The sequence below is a fragment of the Bos indicus x Bos taurus genome, chromosome 7 (genome assembly GCF_003369695.1).
Source record: "Bos indicus x Bos taurus breed Angus x Brahman F1 hybrid chromosome 7, Bos_hybrid_MaternalHap_v2.0, whole genome shotgun sequence".
NCBI lineage: Eukaryota > Metazoa > Chordata > Mammalia > Artiodactyla > Bovidae > Bos > Bos indicus x Bos taurus.
Genome location: NC_040082.1, coordinates 69,696,388 through 69,709,153, shown reverse-complemented (window position 1 = coordinate 69,709,153; position 12,766 = coordinate 69,696,388). Strand labels below are relative to the sequence as shown.

The 12,766-nt window shown below is 37.8% G+C and overlaps 1 protein-coding gene across 1 annotated transcript in view; it reads left to right on the top strand.

The window, feature by feature from the left end:
- GCSAML (germinal center associated signaling and motility like) overlaps nucleotides 1–12,042 on the top strand; it is a 53,356-nt gene extending 41,314 nt beyond the window's left edge. The window contains exons 4-5 of the mRNA XM_027546754.1: nucleotides 8,057–8,085; nucleotides 8,982–12,042. Coding sequence (XP_027402555.1) covers nucleotides 8,057–8,085; nucleotides 8,982–9,212 — 260 coding nt within the window. The 3' untranslated portion in view covers nucleotides 9,213–12,042. The remainder of the gene's footprint in view (nucleotides 1–8,056; nucleotides 8,086–8,981) is intronic.
- The last annotated feature ends 724 nt before the right edge of the window (nucleotides 12,043–12,766 follow it).

The following is a 12,766-nucleotide window of genomic DNA, read 5'->3' as shown; positions in this document are numbered from 1 at the left end:
GTTGGGTGAATATATATTTATAATTGTATTTTCTTCTTGGAATGATCCTTTGATCATTATGCAGTGTTCTTCTTTGTCTCTTTTTATGGCCTTTATTTCAAAGTCTATTTTATCTGATATGAGTATTGCTACTCCTGCTTTCTTTTGGTCTCCATTTGCATGAAATATCTTTTTCCAGTCTTTCACTTTCAGTCTGTGTGTCCTTTGTTTTGAGGTGGGTCTCTTGTAGACAGAATATATAGGGGTCTTGTTTTGTATCCATTCAGCCAGTCTTTGTCTTTTGGTTGGGGCAGTTAACCCATTTACATTTTTTAAATTATTGATAAATATGTTCCCATTGCCATTTACTTTGTTGTTTTGGGTCCGAGTTTATACACCTTTTCTGTGTTTCCTGTCTAGAGAAGATCCTTTAGCATTTGTTGAACAGCTGGTTTCAGTTCAGTTCAGGTTTAGTCGCTCAGTCGTGTCTGACTCTTTGAGACCCCATGCAGCACGCCAGGCCTCCCTGTCCACCACCAATTCCCGGAGTTCACTCAGACTCAGGTCCATTGAGTCAGTGATGCCATCCAGCCTTCTCATCCTCTATTGTCCCCTTCTCCTCCTACCCCCAATCCCTCCCAGCATCAGAGTCTTTTCCAATGAGTCAACTCTTCACATGAGGTGGCCAAAGTACTGGAGTTTCAGCTTTAGTATCATTCCTTCCAAAGAAATCCCAGGGCTGATCTCCTTCAAAATGGACTGGTTGGATCTCCCTGCAGTCCAAGGGACTCTCAAGAGTCTTCTTGAACACCACAGTTCAAAAGCATCAACTCTTTGGTGCTCTGCTTTCTTCACAGTCCAACTCTCACATCTATACATGACCACTGGAAAAACCATAGCCTTGACTAGACGGACCTTTGTTGGCAAAGTAATGTCTTTGCTTTTCAATATGGTATCTAGGTTGGACATAACTTTCCTTCCAAGGAGTAAGTGTCTTTTAATTTCATGGCTGCAGTCACCATCTGCAGTGATTTTGGAGCCCCCCAAAATAAAGTCTGACACTGTTTCCACTGTTTCCCCATCTATTTCCCATGAAGTGATGGGACCAGATGCCATGATCTTTATTTTCTGAATGTTGAGCTTTAAGCCAACTTTTTCACTCTACTCTTTCAATTTCATCAAGAGGCTCTTTAGTTCCTCTTCATTTTCTGTCATAAGGGTGGTGTCATCTGCATATCTGAGGTTTCTGATATTTCTCCCAGCGATCTTGATTCCAACTTGTGCTTCTTCCTGTCCATTATTTCTCATCATGTATTCTGCATAGAAGTTAAATAAGCAGGAAGACAATATACAGCCTTGACATACTCCTTTTCCTATTTAGAACCAGTCTGTAGTTCCATGTCCAGTTCTAACTGTTGCTTCCTGACCTGCATATAGGTTTCTCAAGAGGCAGATCAGGTGGTCTGGTATTCCCATCTCTTTCAGAATTTTCCACAGTTTATTGTGATCCACACAGTCAAAGGCTTTGGCATAGTCAATAACGCAGAAATAGATGTTTTTCTGAACTCTCTTGCTTTTTCCATGATCCAGTGGATATTGGCAATTTGATCTCTGGTTCTTCTGCTTTTTCTAAAACCAGCTTGAACATCTGGAAGTTTATGGTTCATGTATTGCTGAAGCCTGGCTTGGAGAATTTTGAGCATTACTTTACTAGCATGTGAGATGAGTGCAATTGTGTGGTAGTTTGAGCATTCTTTGGCATTGCCTTTCTTTGGGATTGGAATGAAAACTGATCTTTTCCAGTCCTGTGGCCACTGCTGAGTTTTCCAAATTTGCTAGCATATTGAGTGCATCACTTTCACAGCATCATCTTTCAGATTTGAAATAGCTCAACTGGAATTCCATCACCTCCACTAGCTTTGTTCGTAGTGATGCTTTCAAGGCCCACTTGACTTCACATTCCAGGATGTCTGGCTCTAGGTGAGTGATCACAGCATCGTGATTATCTGGGTTGTGAAGATATTTTTTGTACAGTTCTTCCGTGTATCCCTGCCATGTCTTCTTAAAACCTACTGCTTCTGTTAGGTTCATACTATTTCTGTCCTCCAAGTCTATGCCCCAACCAGTAATGCTGAAGAAGCTGAAGTTGAACGGTTCTAAGAAGACCTACAAGACCTTTTAGTACTAACACCCAAAAAAGATGTCCTTTTCTTTATAGGGGACTGGAATGCAAAAGTAGGAAGTCAAGAAACACCTGGTAACAGGCAAATTTGGACTTGGAATATGAGAATGAAGCAGGGCAAAGACTAATAGAGTTTTGCCAAGAAAATGCACTTGGCATAGCATTTGGTCATAGTTTGGTCATAGCAAACACCCTCTTCCAACAACACAAGAGAAGACTCTACACATGGAAATCACCAGATGGTCAACACTGAAATCAGATTGATTATATTCTTTGCAGCCAAAGGGGAAGCTCTATACAGTCAACAAAAACAAGACTGGGAGCTGACTGTGGCTCAGATCATGAACTGCTTATTGCCAAATTCAGACTTGAATTGAAGAAAGTAGGGAAAAACACTAGACCATTGAGGTATGACCTAAATCAAATCCCTTGTGATTATACAGTGGAAGTGAGAAATAGATTTAAGGGACTAGATCTGATAGATAGAGTGCCTGATGAACTATTGACGGAGGTTTGTGACATTGTACAGGAGACAGGGATCGAGATGATACCCATGGAAAAAGAAATGCAAGAAAGCAAAATGGCTGTCTGAGGAGGCCTTACAAATACCTGTGAAAAGAAGAAAAGCGAAAAGCAAAGAGAAAAGGAAAGATATAAGCATCTGAATGCAGAGTTCCAAAGAATAGAAAGAAGAGATACGAAAGCCTTCTTCAGTGACCAATGCAAAGAAATAGAGGAAAACAACAGAATGGGAAAGACTAGAGATGTCTTCAAGAAAATTAGAGATACCAAGGGAACATTTCATGCAAATATGGGCTCGATAAAGGACAGAAATGATATGGACCTAACAGAGCTGATTTGGTGGTGCTGAATTCTCTCAGCTTTTGCTTGTCTGTAAAGCTTTTGCTTTCTCCTTCAGATCTGAATGAGATCCTTGCTGGGTATAGTAATCTGGGTTGTACGTTTTTCTTTTTCATCACTTTAAGTATGTCCTATCATTTCCTTCTGGCTTGAAGAGTTTCTGTTGAAAGATCAGCTGGTATCCTTATGGGAATCCCCTTGTGTGTTATTTGTTGTTTTTCCCTTGCTGCTTTTAATATTTGTTCTTTGTGTTTGATCTTTTTAAATTTGATTAATATGTGTCTTGGGGTGTTTCACCTTGGGTTTATCCTGTTTGGGACTCTCTGGGTTTCTTGGTTTGGGGTGACTATTTCCTTCCCCATTTTAGGGGAATTTTCAACTATCATCCCCTTAAGTATTTTCTCATGGCCTTTCTTTTTGTCTTCTTCTTCTGGGACTCCTATTTTTAGAATGTTGGGGCGTTTGACATTGTCCCAGAGGTCTCTGAGGTTGTCTCATTTCTTTTAATTCTTTTTTCTTTTTTCCTCTCTGCTTCATTTATTTCCACCATTCTATCTTCAACCTCACTTACCCTAACTTCTGCCTCTGTTATTCTACTGTTGGTTCCCTCCAGAGTGTTTTTGATTTCATTTATTGCATTATTCATTATTGATGGACTCTTTTTCATTTCTTCTAGGTCCTTGTTAAACATTTTTTGCATCTTCTCAATCCTTGTCTCCAGGCTATTTATCTGTAACTCCATTTTATTTTTAAGATTTTGGATCATTTTTAGTATCATTATTCTGAATTCTTTTTCAGGTAGACTCCCTATCTCCTCCTCTTTTGTTTGGTTTGGTGGGCATTTATCATGTTCCTTTATCTGCTGAGTATTTTTCTGCCTTTTCATCTTGTTTAGATTGCTGTGTTTGGGGTGGCCTTTCTGTATTTTGGCAGTTTGTGGTTCCTCTTAATATAGAGGTTCCTCCCTGTGGGTTGGGTTGGATGAGTGGCTTGTTATGGTTTCCTGGTTAGGGAAGCTTGTGTCAGTGTTCTGATGGGTGGAGCTGGATTTATACTCTCTGGAGTGCAATGAAGTGTTCAGTAATGAGTTTTGAGATGTCAGTGGGTTTGGTGTGACTTTGGGCAGCCTGTATATTAAAGCTCAGGGCTATATTCCTGTGTTCCTGGAGAATTTGTGTGGTATGTCTTGTTCTGGAACTTGTTGGTTCTTGGGTGGAGCTTGGTTTCAGTGTGGATATGGAGGCTTTTGGATGACCTCTTTATTTATTAATGTTCCCTTGAGTCAGGGGTTCTCTGTTGTTCTCAGGTTTTGGATTTAAGCCTCCTGCCTCTGGTTTTCACTCTTATTCTTACAGTAGCCTTAGGACTTCTCCATCCATATGGCACAAATGATAAAACATCTAGGTTAATGGAGAAAAGATTCTCCACAATGAGGGACACCCAGAAACGTTAGCTGAGTTACATGGAGAAGAGAAGAGGGAGGAAGGAGATAAAGGTGACCACGAGGAGAAGAGGGGGAATCAAAAGGGGAGAGAGCAATCTAGCCAGTAATGAAATCCCTATGTGCTCTCCACAGCCTGAAACACCCAGAGAGGTTCATGGAGTTACAAAGAGAAGAAAAGAGAGAGGAAAGAGATAGAGGTGACCCTGAGAAGAAGAGGGGGGTCAAAAGGAGAGAGACAGATCTAACCAGTAATCAGATCCCTAAGTGTTCTCCACAGCCTAGAATACCCAAAGAGATTCATAGAGTTGGGAAGAGAAGTGAAGGGGGAGGGAGGAGACAGAGGTGACCTAGGGGAGAAAAAGGAGAGTCAAAAAGGGGAGAGGGCAATCAAGACAGTAATCACACTCCTAAGTAAAAATGGGTACTAAAGATTGGATTCTTAAAGGTACAAAATTGATAACAAATACCAAAAAGCAAAGATTAAAAATCTAGAGTAGACGTTAGACTCTCAAAAATACAATATTAAAGAAGCAAAACAAAATCACAAAAATTATTAAAAAATATATGAAGTTTGCTTTAAAAATAGGGTTTTTTGTTTTTGCAATAGTAGATTATAAAAATGAAAATTAAAGGAGTAAGAGGACTTAAAAAGAAAATAAAAAAAATTTTTAAATAGTAAAATTGTAAGTTGGAATTTCTCTGGAGCTGTTGAGGGCAGTGTGGGGTCAGCTCAGTTTCAAATAGTTCCTTGTTCCAGCTTATACTTCTCAAGATCTATAGGCCCCTTCCAATGTAATCGGTGCTAACTACAGGGTTTTAATCTGTTGCACCTGTCACTTCCAAAGTTGTTCCCTCTGTTTATTTTGGCTTCTTCTGTTTGCAAGTCTCTTCAGTGTCTAATTTCCACCCTGACACAACGGGAAGAAGGTGGTCACTTATTTAGGCTCGTTTGTTCAGTCGTGGTGTGGGGAGAGAGTAACACTGCAAATGAATATCACTGGTGTGTGTGGGGAGTGCTTGCAGTGTTTTGGCCACACTGGGTTTGCCCCCGCGCACAGCGTGTGTGCTTTCACAGTCTACACTGCTCAGGCTCCAGGTTGCTCTGCAGGGGAACTGTCTAAAGCAGGCCCTGGGTTGAGTGCACTTCCCAGGTCTAAGCTGCTCAGGTTCAGTTTCTCGGGTACTCCACAAAGGTGCAGACTCGGTTGGGCCTGTGATTTGTGCCCTTCCCAGGTCTGAACAGCTCAAATGACCAGGTGCTTGGCGAGCACACACTCCCCAGGTGTGGTGCGTCTTATCGCCTCCCCCGTCCCAGCCACTCAGTTTCCTGGGTGTGTAGTGGGAGTGCCATCTCAGGTGTGCCCTGTGTCTCTTCTGGGGAGCTGATCTCTGGCTGCAATCCTGATGGATGTCAACCATCCAGGATCCCAGGAAAACTTGGTTAGCAACTGGGAGCATGCTTGCAGCTTGATAGAGGATGCCATCTCTGGGGCCAAGATTGCCCCTTTCTGGCTCTGGCTGTTGCCCGCCTGCTTCTCTGCCTCCAGCGGGGGATGGGCTGGTCCACTGCTGGCTAGCTCTCCTCTGGTATTCAGTCAGTCCTTTGTTCTGTGAGCAGGCCGGCAGTGCCTAAGGCGGGAAAGTTTTCTCTCTCTCTCTCTCTCTCTCTCTCTCTCTCTGGGTATCCCTCAGTTTGAGTTGGTATCTCTCATTAGCTCCCTCATATTGCCCTCAGGGCATTCAAGTCTGGTCTTTACCCTAAACAATGCAGCATGTGCCTCCCTGTTCAGCCCCCACATGCTGGTGGTGAACGCAAGCATCTGGGCTACTTTTCCGCTGGGAGTTGCCATTAGGCGCATAATCTGTGCGTTTTATTTATTTATTTTTCCACCTGGTTATGTTGCCCTCTGAGATTCCAAGATTCCCCACAGACCCGCTGGTGAGAGGGTTTCCTGGTGTTTGGAACTTCTCCTCTTTTACGACTCCCTCCTAACTCTTTTGTCTCTCTTTTTATCTTTTATATTTTGTCCTACCTCCTTTTGAAGACAATGAGCTGCCTTTCTGGGTGTCTGGTGTCCTCTGCCAGTGTTCAGAAGTTGTTTTGTGGAATTTGCTCAGTGTTCAAATGTTCTTTTGATGAATTTGTGGGGGAGAATGTGGTCTCCTCGTCTTATCTCTCTTTCTTTTATAATCTGCTTTATGTCAAGGGTATGCTTGGATCTGATTTTTATCTTCAGTATGAATAAGAATGTATTCTTGGTAAGAGATACTGGCTGGTCTTCCTTTGCAAGATAAATTTCAGGGTTTTCAAAAGGAAAGAGGAGTCCCACTCTCTAAGACCAGCGGGAACACCTCATGTGACACAATGATCTTTCTTGGAGTGTGGAATTCAGGTTAATCGCAGTCATCAGAAATTTTCTCAGATATTTCCATTCTGGTTCTAAGCCTCATATATATATTTTTCAATGTTCTAACTTCAAGTAAGAAGTCTACTCTGGATATGCATTTAGCTGAACTTTAGCACAATGATGGGCATGTTTCACATCTTTAACCTTAGAATAAATATGCTTGTTCTTAAATATGTTAACATTTTCAGCACCAAAAGCTGTAACCACTTCACCCACTGGTGTATGATGTTTTTCATGTCTTTCATACTTGTGCTTGGTTCTCCAAATTTTCACTAATGCTACCACTGAATTGTGCTCAAGCTACATAATTCCCTCAGCTTCTGATTATAAAACAATACTAATTTAAAAACATATTTGGTTAATTGATTTGTTACATACTGTGATATTTATAAAGATATATTATTATACGGATAAATATAATATTTCATATTTGAAATCAGTGCATTGAATGTGACTTTTCTGTGAAGAACAATGAGGTGTTAAAAGTTACTAGCATACTGTTGTTATATAGAATCTATTTAACATATTCTATGATTTTGCTCACAATCACTTTCAAGCCTATTAGGTTGTAGATTTAAGAATCATTCAATGTCCCTTTTACAAATTGAGACTTTACTATATTTAGTAGTCTAAATATAGTAACCTATAGTTCTAACATATTAATTAAAAATATTAGCAGTGAATCTTAGATTAACAAATGTATAAATCAATATTTATAGCTGTAATCAAATTGAATCTGTATTTAATTTGATATAGTTACTTTTGTTATGTCAGTACCTATCTCTATAATGACTATTCATCTTAAGAGTTGTATGATTTTCCTATGATAACTTTATAACATTTATATCTTAATTTTATAGCAATAATTATTTTTTATTTATACTTGCCATTCTGTATTGTCATAGCATATTTATGGACAAAATTTTATTATCCAGCTTCAAAATTTACATTTAGTCACCAACTTTGGTATGTATCATTTACACAGAAAGATAGTATTGTTGTTGCCCCAAAAGATGTGTCCTTCCTTAAGAACCTCAATAATAACATGGAATCATGACATGTTTAGACAGTGGACCTCTTTGAAGTTTCATCATTTTTTTCTACCCTTTCATTATCTCCTTACCCTCAATTTGTGATGTCCCAAAACTCTTAGATTGCTTTCTTTTTATTTTTACCCTCCAGGTAAAGGTGTTCCATCCACTTCTAATCAGGTAATACAATCATTATTACATTTGTGTGATAAATGCAAAATACAGACAACTTCATATAAACCTACTTGTAGATCTTCCTTAACATGCAATTTCTGAATGGATTTATCAAAGACTTTCATAGTTTAAATATTATTCCTGGAAATTATAATGCAAAAATAGAAAGAAATAAAAAAATAAAAATATTTGAACAAATTTAGGTGATTAGTAAGTTTGTATTGTTTTCTCAAGTCTATCAAAGTCTAATATTTTAATTTTCAAAGCTACTATAACAAAAGTAAATCAAATTCACAACTACAATCTGACCACCATAAAACATATATTATTTTTTAGCTTTCCACATTCCCTTTTTAATCTTTATGTCCAGGACTTAGCTTTTATATTTATAAACATGGTAAATATCAATCAACAGATGAAAAAACACTTTTTAATATTATATCACAAACATTTTATTGATTTAATTAGTAGTATTTTAATTTTTCTTTCATGGTCCATACAATTGAAAATGTATTTAGATTCTCAATTACATTAATTAAATTTTATCCTATGAAGAATTGTTATGCAATTTGATTAATTACTTATAGATCTGTGATTCTGATTGTTGCATATATTATACCTCAGTATGTGTGACATAAAGTATACAACTACTTTTCTCTAGATGTTCAGGGAGATAACAGTGTCTTGTTATTCTCTTTTATTATTTGTAGTGAAATGAAAACAGAATTGGTGGCAGTTTGAAGCAAAGGATATGTTGCTAAAATGAAGTCTTTAAGACATCAGGGCTTGGAGAAAGGGCCTTGAATACCTGAGGTGCAAGATCATCATTAGACAAGAAAAAAGGAGTTCAAGTCTGATGATTGATTCTAGATCCTTGATTTCTTTTTTCTTTGTACTTGCAGGGATGTGAGAATGTCAGTGGTTGTGAAGAAGTATGTTACACTGTCATTAATCATAGGCCCTATCGGAGACCCTCCCTGAACTCCAACGATGATGGTTATGAGAACATCGCAAAGAGAGTGAGACCATTAAGAGAAAGGCCAGAAACAGAATATGCCCTTCTCAGGAGACCTTGCAGTATTACATCTTCCTGTGCAGCTGAGAATGATTATGAAATTGTGCTTCCTCACTAGAATACTCCTGCCTCATCATCTTCCAGTAATAAAGATGAGCAAATGGTGACCTCCAGGGGAGTCTTTCTCTTTCAGCAGTACATGAAACTTTTATTCCTGGCCAGACTTTATAAATGATATTCTTTCACTGTACCACATTAAGAAACTGAAACATCTCGTCAATGTGGTTTGGGTAAAGCCACATAAATTGATATAATGATATAGAGTATTTGACCTCTTTTTGTTTGTAAAGTTTGAGGATGTGGAAATTGTAGGGGGGATCCTCCCTAGAACAATAAACATCTATACATATGTGACTTAGAATATCCAACTCCAATTCTACATTCCAAATTTCAAAGGCCAGCATTCACAGTCCTAATTATCTATTTCATTTTTGAGGTGTAATCTACTCAATAAATTCTTAACATAATAAGACTAGTGACCAGAACCTTTGCTAACTGAATATTTACTTCAATTTTGCCTTTTCCGCATACTGGAGATTCTTGCATGTAAATTTGTGGTAGCAGTTTAAGAATTAACAGGTTTTGATATTGGCCTTTCTAAGAGGAAAAGCTGAGAGTGCAATTTTAAAAAAGGAATGAGGTTTAGTGGCCCAGTGTCTTTCTTTCTGATAGTAAATCAGATAAATTTGTTCAAAGTTAACTAAAAACTGAAAGCATACTTGTATTTACAGTTTTATTCACAATATACTAGTTAATTTAAATACTAGTTATTTTTAATGAAGAAGGAAGAATAGTGTCTGGTTTCAAAATTCAGGCAAATTGGTAAACAACCCATTTATTTTTACTTTCATTCTCAAGGAGAGTCTAAACAACTTGCCAACTTCCCATTGAGGACATAAAGGACATAATGGACAAAACATCAATAATTACTTTTTATATAGCTACAATATACTGACCTTTTAGATTACTGGCAAGGATAAATCAATAGATAGATGTCAGATAACTTTCTGTTTTGTTTTTCATATTTTTTCATTAAAATGACATATGCTGTAGGAAGGAATCTGGTTTCTAGTTATTAGTTTAATACTAGACTTAATCTAAAATAATGTCTGTTATTTTTCTATGCACATTAATCTCTAACAAAATGTAAACCGAGACACTTTTCTACACTGGAGCTCCTTTACTGCCTCCTCTATAGCACTCTCTACCTGGAAGAAAGTGGGTAGACAGAGAAAATGGACAAATTAACAGAATGTAATAGGTCATGTCAAAATATAACTTACCTTATTTATTAGGAATGATCTCATATAACAGAAGATACAGATAATTACCATTTATTGAGCATTTGCTGGGTTCTAGTTGTGTAACTTATTGGTTTTACACAAATTTTGACTCTCTATTCTTGGTAAATTCTTGTGTTCCTTTGAAGTGATTTGAATGTGTGGAAGGAGAACTTAACAGAAATCTTATAATTCTGGAAAAGTGACCTTGTCAGAAATATGTAGAAATATTGTATAAATCAGTCAACTTTAGGAGGTGACAAAACTAATTTTTTATTGTAGAAATCAGTCAACTTTCAGAAATGACAAACTTGTTTTTTCTTGTAGAAATTAGTCAACTTTGGGAAATGACAAAATTGTTTTACCTTGTAGAAATCAGTCAACTTTATGAAATGACAAAATTATTTTTTCTCTGTATGCTTTTGTAGTTGTTTTTCACATGTAATAAATACTATATTCAAGATAATGACTCATTTTAATATACTTAATAATCTGGAATTATAGGAAAAGGGGCAGTCAATAGGTTAATGAATATTACTGTATAGTAAAAGAAATATAGAAATCTAAAAGCATAGATGTGACCTGGTTGTAAATCATACCCCATTTCTTGTGGAGATTCAGTATTGTTTTTAATGTATAAGCTGTCTTTCATTCAGCATAATGAATGTTTCACCTTGTATTAGTAGTTGACATTTTTATAAGTATACTACTGAATGAATAACTCATAATTTTTAATCTAATTATTTGCTGATGGGTATGTGAGGCATTTACAGTTTTGACATTATAAATAAAGCTGCTTTACATTTACTTGAGTACTCAGACATGTTGGTTTGCTAGGGTTGCCAATGTGTCACTGTCTAGGTAGCTTCAATAACAAAATTTTATTTTTTCACAATTCTGGAGGCTGCAAAGTTCAAGATCAAATTGTAAGCCAGGGGTTTTCTCTTTTCCCAGAAAACCTGTTTTATGCCTCTCTCCTAGTTTCTGATGGCTTATTGGTAATCTTTGGGATTTGAAGACTTATCAGTAAGACCTTTATGTCTCAAGAGTAGGATATAAGTTTTACTAAAATTCAGTGATTTTCTATGTTAGTGAAATATCCAGGCATCTAGTGGTATGGGGGATGTTGAGATATTATTTCTGAGGTAAATAATAAATTGTTGCATCTGGCTACTACTGTAGACAAAAAAGAGATCCAATGCCTGTGGAATTTTGAAGACACAGTATTTGTGGATTTTGCTAATAACATACTCTTTATTTGGATTTGCAGCTCTTGTCTGTTTATGGAGTGACCTGAAAAGTTGCTAGTTTTTAGTGGGGCCCAAGACAAGTGACAGTTCTGCATCAGGTCCAGGCTGCTCTCCAAGTGCCCTGCCACTTGGACCTTATGATTCAGCAGGTCCAGTGGTGCTTGAAGTGTCAGTGGCACATAAGGAAATTGTCTGGAGCTTTGGAAGGTAAATCACAGGGAAAGCCCTTAAAATTTTGGATCCATCCTCCAAAGATCATTACTATCCTTTTGAGAAATAGCTCTGAGACTAAAGGTTTAATCATGGTCACCAAGTTGCCTTGCGCATCATCAACTGTGTCATTTGACCAAGCCATAGAACTGGGCACACACAATAACATTCCATCATATATACCACTGGAAGTGGTATATATAACTTTGGGCCAAGCAGGCCCTGAAGGCACAAATAAGTTACATGAAGAAGTGGCCCAAATGCCCCTGGTTCCCGTTCCTGCACTTTCTTTCTCCCAACCTGTACCTATTGCTCCATGACGAGTTTTCCACAATCAGCTGACAGGAAGAAAGACTCATCTGGTTTATAGACAGTTTTGTACTTACACAGGTATTACACCTAAAATGAAAAGCTCTTGCTCTACTGTTCCTTTCTGGAACATCCCTGAAGAACAGTGCTGAAGGGAAATTCTCCTCCCTGGGCAGAACTTTAAGAAGTGCACCTGGTAATTCACTTTTCTTGGCAGAAAAAATGGCCAGATGTGCAACTGTGTACAGATTCATTTGCTAGGGCCAGAGGCTTAGTGAATGGTCAGATATTTGGAAGGAACATGATTGGAAAATTGGTAAAGAGGTCTGGGAAAAAGATATGTGGTTAGATCTCTCTTAACATGTTAAAAATATGAAGATATTTGTGTCCTATGAGAATGCTCACCAAAGTGTGACCTTAGCAGAGAAAGATATTAATAATCAAATGGATGGGATAACTTGTCAGCCTGTAAATACCTGTCAGCCTGTTTCCCCAGACCTATCATTGCTCAGTGGGCTTATAAACAAACTGATCATAGTGGCAGGGATAAGCTTTATGTTTGG